Below are 23784 nucleotides of genomic sequence, written 5' to 3' on the forward strand. Positions count from 1 at the left end.
GTGTGCATATTTGGAACAGTTTTTCGTTATTGTCCTACCTAAAGCTCATCACTACCACTCAAAGTAGAAGCAAATCATGCAACAAACAATGGGAAAAATTTAGGCAAAATTCACAAGATAAAACCTTTTATAAACATTTAAAATTATAATTAAGCAGACACTAATTTCCTATTATTATCTAAACAATGAATTCCTTTCAATACATTTTAAATGTGCAGCATTTTCTCTAGATACAATAAAAAAGACAAATAGTTGTTTAGCCCTTTACCTTTTAAATTATCTTCTATTCTTAAATTATTTTCTTTCATCAGAAAACACATCTGAGTTATTTCAACACTGGAAACTTATTTCAATGGGATATTATCAATTCAGGCATCTGGATGATTTGAAAAATAATTAATAATTAATTGCATATATGTACCAAATATGATTCAGTCAATTTTGTTGGTAACAACTTTCAAATTTGAAGCTTACTTGAAGATCACCTTAGAAAGTCCTTCATTTAACAGTAAATTTGAAGATCTAGACAAGTCACATATTTAGAACTGGCACTGTTAGAATTAGAATCCTTACCAGAACTAGAGTTTCCCTTATATGGTTATTGTTTCCTATTTTTCTGCAATTTTAGAATCTGCTTGTGTATAGCCATAGTTATGGTAACAATTGTGTGTTGCAATAAATTTTCACTAATTTGCAACTGAAGAACAATACATATTAATGGAAATGAATGCTCTTCAAAAACACACCATCTGCATGGACCAACACAGAGATAGATGCATGGATAGATGTATAGTACATGCATTTGGATCTCTCTAAACATCACATCCTTATCAACATAGATGTGGGATTTATCAGTTGATTGACACATCTTAGGAGGAGCACTTGAAAGGATAATTTCACATACTCTAATTCCTTATATCTTCTAATCCAATTAAAAAGCACCATATGCATGCTGCACACTAGGTAGTTGTCTTGTGTAAGAACTTGTTGACACAGATGGACATGAAGACACTGAAAGCACCCGAGAATCATCAGATCACTTCTGCTACCTCACTTACACATTTCAATGCACATATTTTAAATGAGAAGAAGCCATTTCCCATTTTGTTAAGCAGTGTCCAATTTCTTGTTTAATAATTGTACTTTCTCCATTGATTAACTTTACACAATTATATTTCTTTTTTAAAAATGATACTCAAATTACAGAACAGTTCCTTAAAAACAACTTTATTTCATTTAGTATTTTATTTCAACAGTAGAGGAATAAAACCTCCCAAAGTCACTAATTTTCAAGAAAAGCATTTGACATATTTCTCTTTGAAAATAGTTTGAAATTAAAGGAGTCCTTTCTCTGCTTAAAATAATTTTATGTGTGAAATCAGAGAATTTCTTTCAGTTTCACAATGTATGATCTGTTTAAGTCCAAAAGTTTCCTTTTAAATAAATGATCCTGTTGCAAGCCACAATATTTATGATTTCAAGAAAATACTAATTTGCTAGAAGAAAGGAGCTCATAAGATGGATTATAGTGAACTGAAGGAATCTCATGAATTGTGGATATTCCCTACAAAATCCTGCTACAGAGATGAAAGACTTACAGGGAAAGAATGTAGGCACAGTAGCCTACGGAAGGGTCAAAAAGCAGGTTTAAAAAGCATGTTGGAAACATACTTGCCTAAAACACAAAACTATATATACCTACAATCAAATATAGAAAAAATGTGAGGAAAATAATTTCCAAAAGATTTAGCATGGCAGATGAAGTGAAAAGATGTAATTAGAGGAATAAAAAAAAAAAAAAAAAAAAAATTACTGCATCACAGTTTGACCTTACCAAGTTTTATCTCAGAATCTCTTAATCACCTGACAAGGAAAGAAAATCAACTATGATTTTTAAGCAACATTTTTGCATGAAATTTCTCCTGGGTAAGAAATAACATTAATATTTACTAGGAAACCACACCTCTGGGCTCAGTGCACTGAGGCTTATAAATGGGATATTTTTTCAAGGACTATTGAAATTCTCTGTAGGTTGGTAATGAGAGACACTGGTTCCTGTATGACATATAAAGCATAGAGGACAGGGATGCTCAAAATACCCTGTAGTTAGGAGGTCAGACCCTTGCTCTCCAGTGCATAATTATATTTTCATCAGGAAAAGTCTATATGGGATGATCATGATAGGAGCTTAGGACATTTATCAGGGACCCTGGCCTCTACTCAGTACGTACTAATAACATTCCTTCATCTTCTGTCATGAAAAATAAAAGCTGTCTATATTTTTCCAAGTTTTTAAGGGATGCAGAGTTGGAGAGCAAGTTGTGTTTTCTGTTGACAAATGTGCATATAGTAGTTCCATGAGTTTGAAAGTAGCTGAAATTAACATTCTTGGTAGATTACACAATAAAGACAATCACTAAACCTTTTATTAATATATTAGAGCCAAATAGAATACATTAAAAACAAAACTCTGCATTTGGCATTAAAAAATGTTATGTTCATAAACATAAAATTGCTAATAACAACATGAAAACTTAAATTCTACATGCAGATGGGTTAAGCACTCCAGTGGATGGTATCTTCCCTTGGAAGGGTATGAATTTCTCACAGCACTGGTGCCTGATTTTTTACCTCTTTACTGGCTTTCTTGTGCACTGTGTGAAGTTTTTGTTTGTCTGTTTGTTTGTTTATTGCATTTTTAGACTTCAAACTCAGGGTCTTGTGCACACCAGGCAAAAACTCTATGACTGAGCTAAACCCTGGCCCTGTTATTCATATTCTTACATTGTTATCTAATTTACAAAGTACAAATGCATTATTTCTTATCTTAGAGCCTTACCATTTTCATACTTCCTATATCCAATTATAATTAGTGTATTTGAACTATGTATATGTATATGTCCGTATGATATGTGCTGGGAATTGAATTCACAACTTCATGATTACCAGGAAGGTATTGTGCCTCTGAGATCCATCACAGGCCCTTTAGTAGTAGGTTTTAAATAAACTGATACATCTCAAGTGTGCTCAGTTCATATATTGTTTTTTACTTTTATGTGCAATTTACTTTAATAGTTTAATTACTTTTTATTTTTATATGAAAAATCAAAGTATTTAGAAATCACTTAAATTCTAGAATTAAGAATATATTTTTAGAAGAATGACAAATCCTTTTTTAACTAGACAGATTTAAGAAAACAAAATTTTTAGTTATGTATGTGTTATATATGTATTTATATTCACATCTCTAAAAATAAAATATATTTCCTTAAAGTAAAAAGGAAACAGGTGAGAAAAAGTCCCCCAATAAATTATTTCATTCTAATTAAATTTAACTTTACCTCCTATCCGAAGTATTCAAAGGGAAAATACCTTTACAATACTATGGAAATTGTATCCACTTGAATTCATTTCCTCGTATTCATTTGAGCACAAAGGTGGTGGGCAGAAGTCCTTAACTGACAAGATCAGTAATCACAAGTATTAGGTGGGTAAATTGTACTTTTAGTCATTCTGTTAAAGCTATGGGTTCCTATCCCACCTCTGAAAACAAGAATTTTAATAGTGAAACTTTCGCTGCACATTAAACTATGGCTATGTCTACCTTAAGAGAGAAGCAGAGAGGCAAACCCGAAATAAATTATGCATTCATTCTGCTTACAAAAGTCACATATTGGCCCTCACCCTTTTCTCAGGTAATGTGCAGTGGGCCACTGAATTTAGACATTGTGCCAGCGCTCTGCACTGACAGACCCCTTAGAGAGGAAGAGTCACTTCCTATACCCCAGCAGTGGCCTTCAGTACTGATTCCTCCAAATAGATAGTTATCAGCAGTGCTGTATCTTCTGAAAGAGTGAAGAAATGTAGAAGAAAGACAAAACCCAGGATGAGAGGAGGTGTTCCATTAAAGTAATTCATCCTAGAACTTTTAGGGAAAATCACATGCCTACTTGGGAAGTTCAGTTTTCCTATGTGGAGAAATAATGAAAGTACATTGGGGAATAAAGGAAGATTATATATATATATATATATATATATATATATATATATATATATGATGTATCTATAAGAAAAATACTTCAGGAAATTATTTCACATAGAATGTAAATTGGGTACCACTTTATAAAAGGTTGTTTCTCCCTTTTTATTTTAGAAATGAGAAAAGAATAAAAATGATAACAGAGTTTCAAAACAAAATAATAGGAGGTTAACACTGGTCAATATTATCAAGTATAGTTGTCTTCAAAGTAGTTGTTGAGGGCCAGGGATTTAGCTCAGCAGCATAGGTATGAGGTGATGAGTTTGATTCCCAGAACCAAAAAATAAAAATAAAAAAGTAGTTCAGATTACAAGAGATAATCATGAAAAAAAAAAATGATCAATTGCGAAACCAAGAACCAACTGTTCTTTTCTGATGAATTAACAGACATTAGTGTATATGTGATACATAACTAAACTATTGATCTCTGTTTTTCCTTTTTTAATAATAAAAGAGCTGAACTATAAAGAGGGACCAGAGGTGGAGATATGAGAAGGTATAGATATTAATTTTTTTCAAAAATATTAAAGTTGCCTCAGGATTCAGATGATTCATGTTTCTAATAACTACTGTCAGCAACAAAAGAACTAATTTGGTCACTTAATTCAAATAATGGAATACTGTATAATAAATGCTGATTTTTATTTAATAATCATTAACACTAAAACATGAAAAATGAATGCTTAAGACAATAACAACTTCTTAGTATATTAAAGGTTTTCCTTAACCTAGATTCCTGTTGCATATATTGTAAAGTTTCCCAGAGAGAAAGTAAAATTAAAAATTTATTATTAAATAGAAAATAAATAAAAAGCTCTAAGTTTTCCCTTCAAAACAGAAACACTGACAATGGACCCTCAAATTAAGAATCTATATATCAGTCAAGTATCATGATGCCTGTGATATAAAAAATGAAAGTGAGGTCCTAGGTTCCAGCACTAACATACATAGATAGATAGATAGATAGATAGATAATAGATACATAGATAGATATGAATTGTTTAGGCTTGTAGGGATCTTAAAAGGAGTGAATCTACTATTTTCAATAAAAGCAATGAAGTAGGGTACTATGGTCTGAATGACCCTGGGAAGTTCTTAAGGTTAAAGTCAGAGACCAATATGATAGTGTTTGGAAAAAGGCATTTGGGGAGGAGTTGGTCAGGAGGGATCCACTCTCATGAATGGGATGAGTATTCTTTTAAATGAGACCCCAGAAAACTAAATAGCCTTTTTCAACAATTGACTCAGCTCGAGAGAACAGAAAGTGAGCCCTCATCCTGGATTTTGGATTTCTCAACTTCTAGAATAGAAAGTATTTCTATAAAACACCCAGTTTATAGACGGAAGCCATGCTGTCACCGCCCCAACCCCCCACCACTCACTTGTGAGCCAATGGAGACTGCACCGGCTGGGGGAGAACCAAGGAGGAAGCCATGCCACCTCCTGTGAGCCACCCCCACCCTTCCAACCTCCCCACCTCTGCGGTGAGCCAGCCAGCATGCTTGCAAGGAGAGCCAACACCGCCCTCCCCTGCCATTAGCAGACAGCTGATTCTGAGGAACACAGGCTAAGATGATAACAACTGAAGTAAAGAAACAACCTCATGCTTGTACTGTTTGATTGACTTTGCAAGCCTAAAGCCAGCAGTCTGAGCAACTATTTAGAGGATAACAGTATGCAATATAGTAACAATGGTGGATTCCCTGTTTTATTTTTCAAAATCCAATATTGGGTTCTCACTTTTGTTCTGTTTGATTTTATTGTTCTGTTCTACTCCCTTTAAAATAAAGTTTTAAAAAAATATAGTTTATGGTATTTTATTATAACTGCCTTATAACAGACTAAGATTCAACACATAAGAATAAAAAAAACAGGGTCATAAAAATTAGGTTAAAATATTCCTAAGAATACATGTGAGTTTATAACAATAATGAATATAATATTAATATTCATTATGTGCTATATGGTAAGCAATGTTTTCATTACCTTGGAAAATTATTTTAATCTCTAGACACTAGTAAAAAGCAAATCATTTTCACTATTTAGAAATAAGAAACTAAAGCTCAGAGAAATTACACTTACCAAAAGCCACATATGTGATAATAAGGAATAATACTATTATTATATGGGCCAGAGAAAATCACTAAATTACTCCTCCTTTCTCTTTTTCTTTATAATGGCATTGGGTACACAGTCCTGATGCAATTACCAACTGATATATTTTGAAATTTGAACTTCCCCTAACGTTTCTGATGTAGTCTTCTGAGTATTCACACAGCTAATTTATTTTATGGGACATTCCAAAGGTCATTCAGTCAAGTCCCTTTGGTAAAAGTGAATGAAATTAGATAATCTTACTTCAGTGCAAAATTTACACAGTCCTTAGAAGTATTTACTTCTGCTGAATCAAACCAATTCTACAGGCAGTGTTACAGGAGAGTTCTGAGGAAAGCTAGGGTGAAATAAAAACTAATGACTTGAAAGAAGTAAATCATCAAATATAAATATTCAAAATGAAGTTTTTCTTTGAAGTTTTAAATCATTCAGTGCAGACTAATAATAGTGCCTATAAAATGTGGGGACCTTCACAGTCACTAAGAGGTATTTTAGTGTTGAAATTTGTTTAAAATTTAAATGGTGAAAAATATTTGAGTTGTATGCACAGAAAAAGGGAGCCATAGGAGCTTAGCAAGAGAAAGAACACGGAATTATTATGTTTTCCCAAGAAGTATACTGAGTTAATATGCACAATGAAAACACACCTAGCTAAGCAAGGCTTTCTAGGTTATAGGGTTGGAAGATACTTTATTGCTCTGCTTATAAATTAACATTTTCTCTGCTCATCTATAAATTCCTTTGGATAGACTTTAGCATCTTCCTGTGTGAGCATGGGAAATTCTCTTCCTGCCACCTGGCTAATCAATCTTTTTCATGTCATTGGTATTACCTCTAATCTCTAGTAAGAATGATATTAGTGAAAAAATTGGGTTTTTCTAGAAACAAAATAGTGCACCATTTCAATGTCACCATTTTGAGTATCTCAACAACAAAACTCTCAGTAGTCTGTCAAATAGCATATTTGTTAGAGCACTATCTCATTTGCAGACAGGTAAGAGGCAGTTGCATAACACAATTTAACACTATCCTCAGCCTTTGCTTTTCAATGTATATTTCATAAATCACATGACCTTGTTGATGGTAGATACAACAAATTTACAAATGCATAATAAAGCTTTAAGAGCTAAAGTGACATTCCCTTTTGTGTAGGCCTCCTCTAAGTGATTTTCAAGCACATGTACATCAAAAATACACTCACTCACTAAAGTACTTAAGTAAATACTTTAAGACAAAATTGCTTAAAGTATAATTTGCTAAAAATCATGTTTTTTGGACAAGAGTAAAACTAAGGAAGAACAATAAGTCTCAGAAATATCAGACTTTTTCACTGTTTATGACTGTTCTTTCACTTTATGTTTCAAGGTATAAAATTATAAATGTGTGTAAAACAGTTTCATAATTTGCCAATATAATAGATATTTAAAGATAAGAAATCTTAAAGTGCAGAAAAAAGTTCTCTAAAGACTTTTAGTAATCATTATAATAACTTGATATTTTCTTCCTTAATGCACTTGGACACTTTAATGTGAAACTACATGCAAATTCTCAGACACTCTTGAAACTCAAAAGAAACTGTTGCATATATATTCTTGTTTTGCCAAAAAACACATTTCATCAAAAATTTAATAAATGGTTATAAAGTAAAATATATTACAGTGGAGATATGAAAGAAAAAAGCATATACTGGTGGTTATAATAATGGAACTAATTACTGAGGGTGACATAAAGACACATACACACAGATGTATATGCATAGGTGTGTGCATGTTTGTATGAAATAATGTCTTTTACATTTCATGTCAATATTGCTTACATGCATTAAAGCTATCCAAATTAGGCAAAAAGTCCAACTTAATATTTTTAAAAATCCCTCCAACAGTTAGAATCTTTATCATGTTAAAAATATCATCAGTGTTCCTGCACTGTTCATTGTGGAGGCATAAGCCACGAGTAGATAGGACCTGGTGGCAAGGGGTATGTCCTTGCGACATACTCCTGAATTTGTTCAGGGACATTTCAGATGCGCTACTTGTTATGCTGCTTGGCATATACTCGGACATAGAACCTGATTCTGCAGATGGGTTGCAAGTACACAAAAGGGAGTTTCTCAAGAACCATGATGATGTTGTCACCTGGAGCAGCAAAGGCTGCTGGCATCAGGTGCTTCTGTGGTAGGCAGGGAGGCTTAACTCCAATGGGAGAGCCACTAGATCACATGGTGTGCGAGGAAGTCACCTTGGAAACAGATAAACTGAACACTTTTTTAAAAGAAAGTACATTAAAGGAACAAAACTTAGCTTGCATCTATTGACGTCTTCAATCAGTTGTATCCCTGTCACAACAGATACAACTGTGACAGTATTTCTCAACATCTACTAACACGGGACTGCATTTTTTAAAATCTTGTGTTGCATTTTCTCAATATGGGTCAGACCAGTAGAATCGCATTTTCACTGACTGCTACATTTATGGATTTAGATACTTTTAAGGGAAAATACAAAACCCATAATGTCAAGAGGGTTTTGTTTTTGTAAAAACTGTAACTGTGGTTTCACCAAAACAGTTTAAAAGTTAACTTATTAAACACTCCCAACTAAGCACATCTGTTGAGATAAGGCAGGCCTAAATCCCACACTGAAGACCTGCCTGAGTTCTTTCTGTCAGGCTGGACAACATCGTCTGTTACAACTTCAAACACGCAAACATAGCATTTCAGTGATGAGGTCTTCACAATTTAGCCAAAGGGAGTCTTTGAAACACATAGGTGGATAATTTGGGTAAAGAGCATGAGATCATTGAAGTAGAAAGTTGAACTTCGTGAACAAGAGCATTCAGGTTAGCAATTATTTCAGTCTCCACTTTGCTCCATTACACGTGGACGGTCTTTACCCATTAGGTTGGTTGATGTTTCAACACTAACACACCACATAACATCAGCATTATCATCCCATACAGACCCCATGCAACTGTTTTGTAATAGCTAACTCATGAACAGATTTAGGGAAAACATTTAAACTGAGTAGCAATGGTGTAGAAATAGTTCATCCTGATCAAGTTTTAAGAACCACCTCGTTTAACTCATGGCATGAAGGTACAATTTCTTCACTTGTCTCCAAATCAAGGCAAAAAGAAGTAAAATTTACTTACACTGAACGATGAGTTGCACCAAGGCTTCTCTTGGCTTGACGTTAAACCCATTGTACTGGCTCGTCTGACATCTGTACGTTCCTGACATTTCCCTAGACACGTTCACAATCCTCAGAGTCCCGTCATAACTCTCCATCTGCATTGACCCATCAGGCATTGCAACTTCCTTGTCTGCTCTAGACCACAGGATGATTGGCTTAGGCTTTCCAGTTACTTGACATTGCAGTTCTATTGTGTCTCCTTCTCTGGTGACCAAAGGTGATTTTTCCTGTGGAACAGTCAGATTGGGTGGAACTTGAAATGGGAAAAAGAAAATTTTTCAAGGTTAGTATAAACTGGTAAAGCATATGCAGACACAGAAAATCATAAGGAAACAATTTCTGCTGGTTGAAGAAATGTGACAATTCAGATGACAAAAGCAATATATAGACTAGGAGGTGGGGGGATAGAACACTCACATAAATGAGTCATAATTATTTTATTAAGCATTCTCAAGGACTTGGAACCATAGCAAGATAAATAAAGTTTTCCTTGGAAAGTAAATTGGTCAGTATTTTAAAAATCTTTTCAACAGCTTGTCTTTATCAGCCATTAAAAGTATCTTTTCACAGAAAGAAGATTCTGCTTCCTGAAAGTAAAATTCAGGTATGCAAACAGCATCAAATTTTAAGTACAAAAACTAGAAAAAGGGGGGAAAAAGCTGGGGTACAAAATCAGAAGTTTTGACTGTGGCTCAAAAACCATTGCAAGAATTTAAGAGTCTGTTTTTCCCCTGGTGGGGATGGAATAGAATAATTTACTGCAGTGGTAAACTTCTTGACTCTTTATACTCTCTTTTGGAGTTTTATTTATCTGACATTTTAATTTCATTAAAATAGTTTAGTTTCGCTTAAAACATTTTGAAGTCATAGAAACAGTTTACTATGATATTGCTATTGTTTCAAATAATGAATTTACAATAAATTTCCAAAATATATCTCAGGGGATATGAGAATCATTTTGCTAAAGAAAAATATTTTTTATTGTACAATATATGGATTAAGAGGAAACGACTATTCTCCCACCTAGTTTTACCGATCCAAAGTTCTCAACTACAAAACAAAGTTAGATATAAAATTAGTTTTCAACTAATGCCAAAATGTTGTTTTTCTTGATACAAATGGAGAGAAATAATTGCAAGTCAAAAACAGTAAGAGAATTATTTTGCATCTCATATGGTTTGTGTCAACATCTTGAAGTCAAGAAACAATAACTACATAGGGCAAAACATTTTATAATTTAGGAAGTGAAGCTAATAATGTGAACCTTTAGGCACATCTTGAAATACATATCATGTGTATAGATCAATAAATTTCATATATATATATATATATATATATATACATATACATATATATAATAAGAATTTAAATATATTTAAAACAACTGCAATAAAAACCTAAATTGATTGTACATTAACTAAATCTTGCAGATATAAACAATTGATGATTTAGTCAAATAATTTTTCCTCTGGAAGTGAGCCACAAAGTAATGAGGCAAGTCTAACCAGTATCTTGTAAGACTCAGATTGGAACAGAGCTGAGATATTTATTCCACTGTTAAGAAAAAAGACACCAAATAATATAACCTCTTCACTCTGCATTTCTATTCCTCTACCAAGCATCAGGCACAATTAAAGATTTAAAGATTAATTTATTAATTAATTAAAGATTAATTCATTAATTTTAATTTCCTCAGTAATCTCAAACACAAAATTTTTGACATTATATGAGATTACTGAAAATAAAAGATGATGAATACTTTGATTTAAGCAGATTACAAAGGCCGAATAATGACAAATAGCTAAGAAAAAGATACAACTCCAGTAAATCACGGAGTCTGGAGTTCAATACTGACTCCTTCCCTTCTGCTCATGCCCATCTGCTCCTGAGGACAAAGTGAAAATTCTTTTCTTCTTTTCTTTCTTTCCTTCTTTCTTTTTTTTGGGGGGGATGGGCTGAGCTGGTCTTGTCTTGTCTCCTCTCATCTCCTCTCCTCTCCTTTTTTCCTCTCCCCTCTCTTCCCCTCCTTGCCTCTCTCTTTTCTCCCCTCCCCTCTTCTCCTCTCTGGTCCGCTGTCCTCTCCCCTCCTCTCCTCTCCTCTCTTTTTTCTCTTCTTTTTTTCTTTTTGTACTGAGAATGAAGCCCAAGACCTTTGAATTGCGCAGCACCCTTAGATTTTAATTTTTTTTTTTTTTTTCATCTTGAGACAGAGTCTCCTTAAGTGAATAAATTACCCAGATTTGGCTCAAACTCCGCCTGCCTCAATCTCCCGGAGTGTTGAGATTATAAGCATCCGCCACCACACCTGGCCTGGACAAAATTTCTGGGTGTTTCTTGGGTACCTGGTTTCTTGGTCTCAGAGATAATGTGAGTCAAAGCAGACACATGAAAGGGGCCATGAGAAGTGTTTTACAGTTACTTTATGTAACATACCAGTGTGACAATATTTTCTATGTGTTGAAATTACTTATAACCCAAATACAATGGCATCTCAGTTTATACACTTAATGTGCTTTATGACTTTGGGGAAGACAGTTATGTTTGTGTTTGTGTGGGTAAGATCGACATGATCATGTTTATCCTGATGTGAAATTAAGCAAAATTTTGTGAAACGCTTTTCTTGTCAAAAAAAAAAAAAAAAAAAAAAAAAAAAAAAAAAATTTGCAAACAAAGCGTTTTTTAGCTGAGGTGTTCCCATAAGGATGTAGTTTTGGGTGACTCTTTGTGAAAAAACAAGAGATTATATATTAAAAGATTATTTAGCAGAGTGTTAATACTTAAAATTTTCAATCCATATCTCTTCCAGAATTAAGTTGTATGATTTTTGGCCAAGTGAAACCACTCTTATAATCAATTTCTCAGTTCTAAGAATTTTCATTTTATGTATGAATCTGAAAGTTTATTTTTCTGACAATGGTAAAAATTTAATGAGAAACAAGTCAAATAAAAGCATTTATTTCATGACCTAATAAGATATTTAAAGATTATAGAACACTGCTATTCTAATTAAAATAAACTCTTAACTATTTACTTTTATAAACCTTATTGTGTTAAACGGTTCAAAACTTCTCTGTGTAATGTTGTTACTCATACATTTAATTATTTACCCCTTCCTAATTAAAATTATAAAAAAGAAAATGTTAGTTTTAATCAAGGCAACTTAAAATATATTTTAAATTAATTAGCCTAAACATTTTTTTCAATAGAAAAGCCTAAAATATAGTTTAATGTCTTTTTCTTCTATAGAACTTTAAACATTGATATGAGTTAAGCCTGTTTCTACAATTCTATTGGCCTAACATCTGAATAATTTATCAAACATTCTAATTTTTCTCTGTCCATGTTATTATTTCTGCATTATAATTCTGCATTTTCTCACTGGATTGTAATTATAAATCTTTCCACTGGGAAAGCTCATTTGTTTCCATGCATTTTCTTTCTTTTACATGCTGGTAATACAGTCTAACTTTATCCCAAGGTTCTTCCATATTTGATTGCAATTTATGTTTATATTCCCCAAAGTCTTTCACACCTCTAAACCTAAGCACCTGGATTCACCTGGCTAATAGTTAGCTGTCCACACAATCCATCTATTTATTTAAAAAATAGTGCTTTCCTTGGCCACCATTTCCATCAGACTCCTTTCTTGCTCAGGTATGTCCTATAACCCTGTCTGTTTCTTTGTATGGCCATAAGCAGAATCAAGAGGAGTCATCATGTTTTCTATTCTTATTACTACTGTGCCCTAAATTGTCTCTCTGTCACAGTTTCATTCTTCCTGGCCTCCAGCCCCTGTTGTAAGCTTTATCAGCATAAGCACAGTTTTGTTCATGTCTATTGTAAGCACTATGAACCATGTTGCAAGCTCTCATTATAACACTACTTTCATACAAAAGAATACAAAACAGCCTAATGGACCTATTAAATAAATCAGGGGACAGTCTTCCAATAAAATATGACAGAGAACTTTTACAAAATGATGTGATAGGTCAATATTTATTGATAAAGATTTTTATATTAAGTTCAATTTGTGAACAGTTATGAGGAGCTATAAACACTAGTATTGAATGAAACATGTCAGTAGGGAGTGTGAATAGTGATATTTCATTTTTCCATATTAAATAAGTAGATTTTTGCTTGTTCTGTGACACACACATACACCTATAGTAACTATGTGAGCTGATACATATGCAAATTTCCATTCACTACAGTAAGCATTTTACTATGAGTCAGTATCTCCTAACATCAGATTCTAACACAGAAGTACGTAGAGTAATACTTAGTTGGTTTTATTTTTTATAAAAAGACATACACTAAGGATTGCTGAGAGTCCTTCATGAAGGGAAAAATATTAATGCATCATTTTTATACTGTCTACATTCCATATGCTTTGTCTCACAGAATAGTACCTCAATAAAAATTTTTAAAACTCGCACATATATTAAGACAGAGAAGTATTGGGCACTGATTTGAGGAAAAAAAAAAGAGTTATACAGGGGAATAATCTAAAGAAAAATAAAGACCAGAAGTAACTATATTATAGCAATAGTGTTACCGTTATATTTTATTTTATGCATTTCCTGTACTTTTAACTTTTCTACAATATCTGCAACATATAATAGCATACTACAGGCTTCAAGAAACTCAGAGAAAATTAAAATATTATTGTAAAATACTTCGCAGAGCTCACGTAATGAAATCTCCCTTTTTTAGTAACACAGATGATCCGCTCTTTAAATGATGTTTTGAGTAACAGGGCCTGGGTGATGCTCCTCTTCGGGAACTGCAGGTTCCTCTAACACTGACTGCTTCACATCAAGTTTTCATGACTGCTTCTCCCCAGTGCTCTTGAACAAACTGTTCTTGTAGTGTCTCAGCTTTGCTGCTTTCTCCTACCCTGCCTACCGGATATGTAGAAACTCACTTCAAAAGTAGCAACATTTTTGAGAACTCTGCCCCCTCCCAGGTCTAGCTGGCTATTCACTCTACTGGGCAAAACAGTATGTGGTGCACTGTCTATTTGTGCAAACAGGCTGTGCATTGCTTGTTTCTGTGTTTATCTCCCTGACCAGACAGCCAGCCCCTGAGGAATACCGAGACTTTTGTAGTATTATGAAAAAAGTGGTGCCTTCTTTACTGATGGGTGCAGATCAAGGAGTTTTGAAATAACTGAGAAAAGAGGGGGCATGAATGGGGCAAGCAAAGATAGAAAAGTGAACTATGCATAAATTAGACAACAGAAAAAAAGCATAATTGATGAAAATCATACATTTTAGGACAAAAATAATAAAATAGCAATTCGAAACTTACTAACTCATATGAGCAGAATTTTATCAAGAAAATATATTAATTTAGGTTTGGTTTCTGATATAGATTTTAAGATTTGTGCAGTATTTAAGAGAGTAAATAAAAGACTTTTCTAGTCCTTTTTCTATCTTTTCGTACTTAACTATTTGAACAGATAAATCTTAAATTGAAAAATAACAGGAAAAGTAATTTGAGGAGCTGTAATTTAGCTGTGGAATAAGTGGTAACATGTATTATTGTTAAATAATGCCTCACAAGGAAAACACTGAAAATACATAAAGTGCTAAACGCCTGCACCCTGTAAGATTCACATTTATTCATAATGTTCTAAATTCCATCAAAAGGAACACGGATACGTTTCTGACATACAGTCTATATGCAGACCTTACTTTGATGTTTCTTGTCTAAAATGCTACTAAAGGACATACTGCAATCAGAGAAAACGTGAAAACAAGATAGGGAACACGAGTTTCTCATTCCAGACATAAAGATACGATTTGAACAAATTGGTTTCCTGTCATCTTTTCCTTTGGATCACAAGCTATAAAATAAAACAAGTATAGAAGAAGAAAGTATTTTCATTTCTTCATCGAAATAGAAAACTAAGGAAATAAAATGTTGTGCCTCTTCTTGGATCTCATTTTCCTTACTCAAAAGAATTAGACAGGCAGTTCATTGGCACTACAGGAACAAATACCAAGTGCTGAACCAGACACTGGAATACGTCTGTGAACTTATTGACCTAAAGTTTGTCAGCATTTGTGATGCATTTTAGCCGTCGATATTTAAATAAAAGATAGGCTTTATTTTTGAAAACCGTAAGAATCTACATTAGTAGAGTTTTCTCCAGTAAGACTGTTGAACCCATATCCTCAGAATCATAAAATATATCACTAATTCAATTATACATGAAGATAACAAGAACTAGTTTACAATAGATGTGTGTATAGACTAATACACAATCTATTTAGGAATATGAATTAAAATATAATTTCAAAAATATATATATTTATGAAAATTATTCATAAAGGCCAAGATTCAGTAATTTTCATGTTGTCCAGGTATACACAGCTATAAAAATGTAAATGTGAACTAAATAGTGTTTCGTAGATGTAAATAAATCAAATGAATTAAATCTATTGTGTGTATTTTCTTCAAAAACTACAGACGGGTTGAAAATATTTACTGTACAGTTGATATGAGTTTCATACTTTCAGATCTATTGATTGAAACGCCAAGGTAAACAGTGGCCTATTTTCTGACAACATAGTTGTAAGGGAAAGATATGCTGTCACACTTGAGTGGTTTCTCCTCTCCGTGTCAGCAGTTCTCATTCTTTTCTTTATTGGTACATTACATACAGATTAGTTTCTTAAGCTTGAGAACTGCACATAGACTCAGATTACAGGCTTTGACAAATCACAGTCATTTTATTTAGGACTAAGTAATTCACAGTTGTTAGAGTTGTCAATGGGATATCAGTCATGACATCGCATGATGGACTACGGAGTGAATAACCAAGTCCCTGGTTAAGTGCGATTGTCTGTCACTTCTTGTAACTCCGCTCATTTCTCTTCCTCTCAAGAACATGTACTCAATATAACAGAGAAAAAAGTTATTATTATAAAATGTACTTCTAAGTTCCCATAGACTAATTTTGGCAGTATTCTAATTATTATATTCCTCACAGCTGATTTGAACACACTAATAAGAGTGGGACTAATACACAAAATTTATAAGAATGCATGCCACTGAAAATATTCATATGATGATATAATGCAAATTTGAAAATTTCCTTCAAATTCAAAATAACTCATATCCAAATCATATGTATAATTCAAATCCAAATCATATACGTATACATATATACGTATATGATTTGGATTTGAATTATTTTTTTGGGGGGGGGTACCAGGGATTGAACTCACAACCTCACACTTGCCAGGTAAGTGCTGTGCTGCTGAGCTATGACCCCAACCCGCCTCTAACATTTTTAACAAATAATCTTAACTCACTTTAAGTATAAATAGTGTGTGTTAATTAAAAGAATATAGTCAGCTGTGCTTAAAAATATTCAAATTGATTGCAGAAATCCAAAACTAAAGTTTCCTCACTGAAAAGTGGACCTGCTGATATCTCTGTTCTGTTAGAGAGCATGGTTAGTAGTGTACAATGTTTGATTGAAGAAAGTAAAACTGTTCATTTTTCACTAAAGAAATAGAGACTTCCAGAAATGATTATCAATTTATAAAAACACCAAGAGATAACAAGGTAAATTACATGCTATAAAACACCCACGTGTTCCATGGCTACTATTGTTTTGAAATACACTGAACTTCCCTGAGGCACAGGTTAACATAATAACATTTTGCACCGTCACATTTCCTTCTGGAATATATGTCTCGTTAAAAATGAATTACTAAAGTGTTACTTAACTAATGTGTCTTTCTTTTTCCAAAAATACTATTTCTGAATGAACCTTTCTTAAAAGTTATGTCAGTGTATCATTTGCATATCAATAGTAGCTCCTCGTTTTTCAGGACAGAAGGTCTACTTCATTGCTTTTTTCTATTTTCCCTACCAAGCCTCAATAAAACATAATACTTCCCTGAAGAGATCTCTATCATTTCAGACAGGATGTCAGGACTGCTTGAGGTGGCTAGCTAATTTCCAGTAGCCCACCTTTCTTCTTTCTACCCAGAAATGAGTTTGACCTTATCATACCCAAAGATTGCCCTTTATTCTTTAAAGTCCTGTTTATCTTCTCTGCTCTATTTAATCTTTCCTGATTTCTATGCTTTTTTCATCTTCAGTTTCCCTAAGTAGAGTATGTCTGACACTCCCTGTATGTCATGACAAAATGTGCATTTCTTTTTATATAAAACAAGCCCATGTCAGCACTCAGGTCCCTCCTACTGCTCCAATATCCTCCCTGGCCTTCTAACGGTTTAAAATATTTTAGAGATGGTTAATAAATCCTTGACTGATTGGAGGAACATCAGTGAAAGTTACTAAGCAACCAAGGTAAGAAAGCTATTGGTGAAACCTTACCTCTTGATTATTCAGGGCTTAATTATAAACCATATTTTCAAGATTGTTTGTATACTTGAATGCTTCTCTATTTTCAATTTTAAGAATATACAATCATAATAATTTTTATAACATTAGCACCTCTACTGTATTTCGCCTTGGTCAAGTGATAATGCAAATAGAAGTAATACATTGAAATATGAAAGTAATCAGTATTGTTGAGTTATTTGCTCATTCTATAACTTTCTTCATTTAGTAGCAGAGAGTGGCTGGTTCTGAAATAGAGACTCCATGGATCCATTTTCTAAGATCTGTGTCGCTTAGACTCTTGTGGGAAAAGCATCCATGAAATAAGCACTTATTTACAATTGGGTAAATGGTACACTTACAGTCTCTGCCCATCGTAAGAATCAGTGTAAAGACATATTGTATCATAATTGGTCAATGAAAATTGCTTTTTACTTTTGTTCTGGCATATACTTCTAAGTATTTCACCCAGAATAAGTGGGGAGATACTAACAAAACAGAAGTGATGTTTTACAAGTCTAGCAACAGAGCAGATGAAAACACACACTGAAAACAAACATGAGGTTAAAATACCACAGCATTTGACATGGAAAATCTAAGGAGAAATGTACATTCATTCATTTCCATATGCAGAGAATACTTATTTTTCAAAAGAGCTGGGAAATCCTATTAGCATGGTATTGTTAGTTATTTGCAGCATATGGGGAGAGGCAGTATCCCAAAGGTAGCGACTCCAAAGGTTTTGGTATTGGAGGATGGAAGGCATGCAGTGCCATTCAATTAGGAAAGTAGTTTTGGTAGGCAAGAGCCACGGCTTTTCCAACTCCCCTCTCCCAGCAGGTGTTGCTATGGCACAAGGACATAAGGGATTTCATAGAACACAATGTGTAAGATGAAAGAACAAAATAGGAAATTGTTCTCTGGGTGGCATTCATGTTTCCCAGCTCTACAAGCTCAAAGATCAACTGCAGATAAGCACAGGCTCTATTCCTGTGAATTATGCACAGATAAGTGAATAAGGCTTAAGCCCTGGTCACGTAGGTACCATCTGACTGAAATCCTCGGGTGTCCTGAATAGTTATGATCTTCACATGGTTTGCTTTTCTACATTGCACTTCTAGTAAGGCATTATCTAGAATCATTAAAATCCCTAGTAGCAAGAGAAGTTGGTAGAATTTCTAGTAATCTCTTTGGAAGAAGATATAAACATCATTTATTTCTTTTACTAATTCCTTTTCCCAGTTAATGTGCATGTTTCTCACACGTTAAATATATAACTGAATGATGATCAATACTTAGGTACGTGAAGTCTATGTGGTAAAAATTTCTATTTTTTTTATTTCAACAGCAATACAAGCAAGAACAATTTTTCAGCTTGTTAGTGATTCAAATTATGTTAAAATTTTAGAAAGAAAATAATGAAAACTAGATTAAGAATATTGGAACAAATGTGGACTCTACAAGTGAAGTACTGTTTTTTTCTGAATAAAAAAGGAATATTATAAGAATTAGACATAAAATATAGTGTGAAGATAATGATTCAACTATGAGTACATTTGATAAGAACTATTTAAAAAACCTATAAGTGTTTCTGGGGACTGCAGACAAGTTTATCAACTTATCTATTATTCAAATCTTTGTTTTCTGATATTTTAATAGTACAAAATAAACCTGGAAAAACATATTTATTTGGGAAAAATCACATAGTTTGTAAGCCATATAGACAATAAACTGGAAGAGGATCTTATAGATTAAATTAGATAAGATTTCCAAATTCCTACAATTATTACAAAGCACAATGTATTTGTTTCCCTGCATACTTATCCTTAAAAATGAGGCTCATGATTTATCTAAATACACTGATATGCATGCCTTAAACTAACCGCAAGCAATCTGGGAGTAACAAGCTCATGACTCCAGATGCAAAAAATTATATTAATGAATTAATATAAATTCAATTTAACACACATTTTCTAGTCCTTTGTACAGGCAAATATTCTTAGTAATAGCAGCAAGAATCATAATGTGGGTCATGCACTACCTTCAAGAGCTGTACAATGCATCACAGAAACAGGTCCACACGACTTTTTACAAGCTGGTAACTATGCCCTCTCATTTCTGCATTAGAGAACCTTTTAAAATTGACACAGATACTTTGGAAGAGTTATAAGTGTACCAGATTACAAATTTGACTTGGACTGAGGGTATAACACATGTACTAACTGCAGTCAAGGGAGATCTCGCTCTGCTTCCTCATCAGCAAGTTAAGGTGATTAAGAGAAAACGAATTTTAAGAATGTAGAGATAAAATGATACCTGGCATGTTTAAAAACAAATTTCTTTGCCATTATCAGGTATCCAGAAGACACACATGCATTTTGAATCAGAAAAAACATTATTAGAAGAAAATAACATCTAGGAAAAGACAAGGGCGAACTTTTTTATTCTAAATAGAGACAACCTGAGAGCCATAAAATAAAGAAGGTTGCATTTGTCTGCCATTAAGCACTGTTTGAGCTTTACATTTTGATAGTGTCACAGAACAACACACAATACAGATATCCCCATTCTCATTCTGTTTCTCTGAAGTAATGAGGTCTGGGCAACCCTAAATACATCCATTCCTCTCTTACGAGAATGACAAAATGTCAGTGCTGTTCATTTCCACAAAGGTCAGCGTGTTATCAAGAAAACCAGCTACTAGGAAGCAAATAGAGCTGTCAAATCATGTTAATTATGTGGCTGCTTTCCTGTAGATGAAGGAATTCTAAATTAAAAGGAAGATAAGCTGTAAATTATGTATCAAATGTGTCTTAGGAAAGCAAGGCAAAAGAAATGCTTTAAAGCAATCTGTAATTTATTTCACTTTCTAGAGCAACTTGTTTACAGTGGTAAACTCCTCAGTGCAAAATGGCTCGAAAAATCAATTTACTTCCACAATGAAAAGGCCATTTGTCTCTTTCTAGAACCCATGTGTCATTGTTAGTCCTCTTACAAACGATCACTATGGACAATGCCTGTGGTTTATGAATTCCCTAATTACACCACTGATCACATACCAATGACTGTGCTTTATCCTGTGGAAATAGACACTATCAACATTTTAAAACACTGTGACATAAAATGAAGCTGGCCTTTCATGCTTTATCAAAGGCAAAATTAAAAAGCTAGTGATGAAATTCTGTCATCTGATCAGGGTCACATTTTCTTTAAAAACAAAAGGTTAACTACGAGGTCCATTAGTAACAATCGTAAGAAGGTTTTCTTGTAATACATGGAATCCTTATTAACCGTTTATTCTACTGTTCCATAGTTACATTTTCTAATCCATTCTGCTACTCTGAGATGTGTAGAATACTACAAAAAAAGTGAACCCAGTTTTAAGACCACATAAAAGCTCACATAATGTCTTAGAGTATGTAACTCCTCCTGATTTAATACGTGTATGTGAGCAGAGTTCAGTGGAATTTCATTAATATGATTTTATATCACATTTTATTTCCAAGCAAGGATTTTTTTTGTTTAAATGTCAACTAAATGTATTTTATTTACAAGTGTTATTTAGATACAGTTGGTAAAGTGGACAACTTGTGATTCATTTAGAGCAGACTGTAATGCATGATAAATACATTTGAACTATTTATCATTTTATTTCTACTTCAAGTATTTAAATTACCTATATATTTTATATTGTGCATTGAATTATTCAAAAGTACAATGACATTCCTTTCCCTTCAAGCACTTCTAACTTAGTCATTGTTAATGACAGAAGATCTATGGTTTGGAAAGTTCTGACTTCTTCACCTGTCATGCACTTAGAGGAGTCTTTACTTCTCAATTCTTCCTTCCCCCTGCAAAGGAGTCCTGATGCTGAGCTGCTAGGTATGCTGTCACCAGAGAGGATTTGCCAGGTTCCAGTTCCTCAGCCAAAGAGATCAGAAGGCTGACCCAATGTGATGCCAGGTTTCTGAGATGTGTAAAATACCTTTTTCATAGTGTATATCTAAAGCCCCAAATATCATTACCTGAGTTCAATCCATTGCAAGACTGTTGTCCTGCTTGAAGAACTCAGATTCTGCAGCCAGGATTGACTTATGTTCAGCATCTGATATCATTACAGTGGACAGGGCAGCCTGAGACATGTGCCTATGTGTTTTAATGCTCAGGTTTCTTATCTGTATGTAAAATGAGCATAGCCACAATATTTATTTTCAAAGGAGACTTGAGAAACTATAATAAAGTGTTTGAGGCAGCAATTTGAGCATATGTAACACTCCAAACACCTAGCTTTTCTGTGCATATGTTTATAAATTTTGTGTTATATGGTAGGCAATGTACACAGAGAAACCTCAGCCTACGGTTGTACTTTATTTCTTAAATCGGTTGTGACATGAACGTTCATTATTTAAACTGCATGTATACAGTTCATCCATTTTTCTATATTTATGTTGCTGTAAAGGTTTGGTAAAAATTCTCCACTTTAAACACTGTAATCTTTATCAGTGTGCTCGAAGTTTTAACATGCCTTATACATGGACTGTTAATACCTAAATTAGGCTACTCAGTTATAATTAGGCAGCAATTTAAAGATCCAAATCATAGGTCCATTGATTTCAGGTAGCTAAGATAAGGTAAGAATCATCGTTTTAAGCAGCACTAAAGAAGTTTTAACCCAGTACAATGTTGAAAATGATCTTATTTTTTGAATCATTACTGTTCAATCTAGGATGTTCTTTGATTAAAACAGATAAAGCTTCTCCTCGGGTTTTTTTTTTTTTTTTTTTTTTTTTTTTTCTGGGCTATGAGACTAGCAAGCAAGACCTGCAACCCTAACACTATCCTCTTTGATATTAGAATTGAGCTGTCATCAACAGAGTGTGCTGTTTCATTAATTCAGCTACAGCGTCACCTGGGTCCGAGGTAGCCCTCTATTGCAAGCCCTTCATCAAAGCAAGTAATTCAGGAGCTGAGTCCCCTGAGATAATAAAGAAACACATTCACTTAATACAAGATGTTAACGCATGCTGGATTTAGAATCTGAGATTTAAAGTTCAAATCAGAATGTAAACGAGAAGGCAGGAGACAATGGAAGAGGAGGAAAATTATCAGAGTTTCAATACGGTATTTTGATATCAAGACCTTTTATTTGCAGACTTCATGGTATTGTTTTATGCAGAACATTGGTAGCATTTCAGACATTTTCAAGAAATATCTATTATGTTAATCTCTTCTTTATGAAATTTATTTAGAATTATAAGAGAGTATATTTAAAATATTGTTAGCAAAAATTATTTCGGGGAGCATAAGTTCTATTACTATTTCAGTACTTAATTTGGACATGATGAATGCAAAGATCTGCTCCATTAAATTACTCTTTCATTATGTATCATTTATCCTTATTGTCTAAATTTCTTTTTTTGTTAAAATTTTGCATTTACTCTCACATAATCAAACTTTAAGTTCCTTTTACAGGATAGTTCCTCACCATACAAAGGAGAAAAGAAAGAAACATTTCCCTTCGGTGACTGTTAGGGCTCTGGAATGTATCTGTTTATTTTTAATTTTCATCATGCTTGCATTGTCTTTTTGCTTTAATTTGACAGATTCATACAATGAATACACCCCCAATTTGCGAATCAGATATATCATTCTTGTGTGAATGTGATCTACTCAAATCAAATGCATTACATTTCCCTGTAACATCTAATACTTTGTTGTTTTTCTTTTGAATTTTAGTTAATTTCTGCTTTTTATTAGTGCATCTTTGCAGCACAAGTGGTTATATTCATAGTGGGAATTGGGTACATGAACATAACAGGTCTTTTTTGGGGGGAAGTCTTGCTGACCTGATTCGGTACTATTAAACCATGTTCTTTCATATTACTTTGATAATGTAATGAAGAGACGAAGAAAGCTCGTTCCATCTGCTGCTTCCCCTCCCCTTCTCCCTTCAAATCCAACTAGGTTAAGTTTTAACTTCCTAAAGGCCATAAAACAAAGGCCTGAGGTACTAGCTCCTGACATCCTGGGTCTTCCCTATCTGGTAGCCCCGTCACAAATTGTGTTAATTGCATC

At 33.6% G+C, this 23784-nt stretch overlaps 1 protein-coding gene across 2 annotated transcripts in view; it reads right to left on the bottom strand.

The window, feature by feature from the left end:
* Positions 1-23784, bottom strand: part of Mdga2 (MAM domain containing glycosylphosphatidylinositol anchor 2) — an 839948-nt gene that overhangs the window by 257362 nt on the left and 558802 nt on the right. For both annotated transcript variants that reach the window (XM_063247142.1, XM_063247137.1), the window contains exon 8: positions 9305-9598. In XM_063247142.1, the coding sequence (XP_063103212.1) occupies positions 9305-9598 (294 nt within the window). The remainder of the gene's footprint in view (positions 1-9304; positions 9599-23784) is intronic.

Source organism: Cavia porcellus, unplaced genomic scaffold (genome assembly GCF_034190915.1).
Source record: "Cavia porcellus strain 051 isolate PalLab524CR breed Dunkin Hartley unplaced genomic scaffold, mCavPor4.1 scaffold_1, whole genome shotgun sequence".
Classification (NCBI taxonomy): domain Eukaryota; kingdom Metazoa; phylum Chordata; class Mammalia; order Rodentia; family Caviidae; genus Cavia; species Cavia porcellus.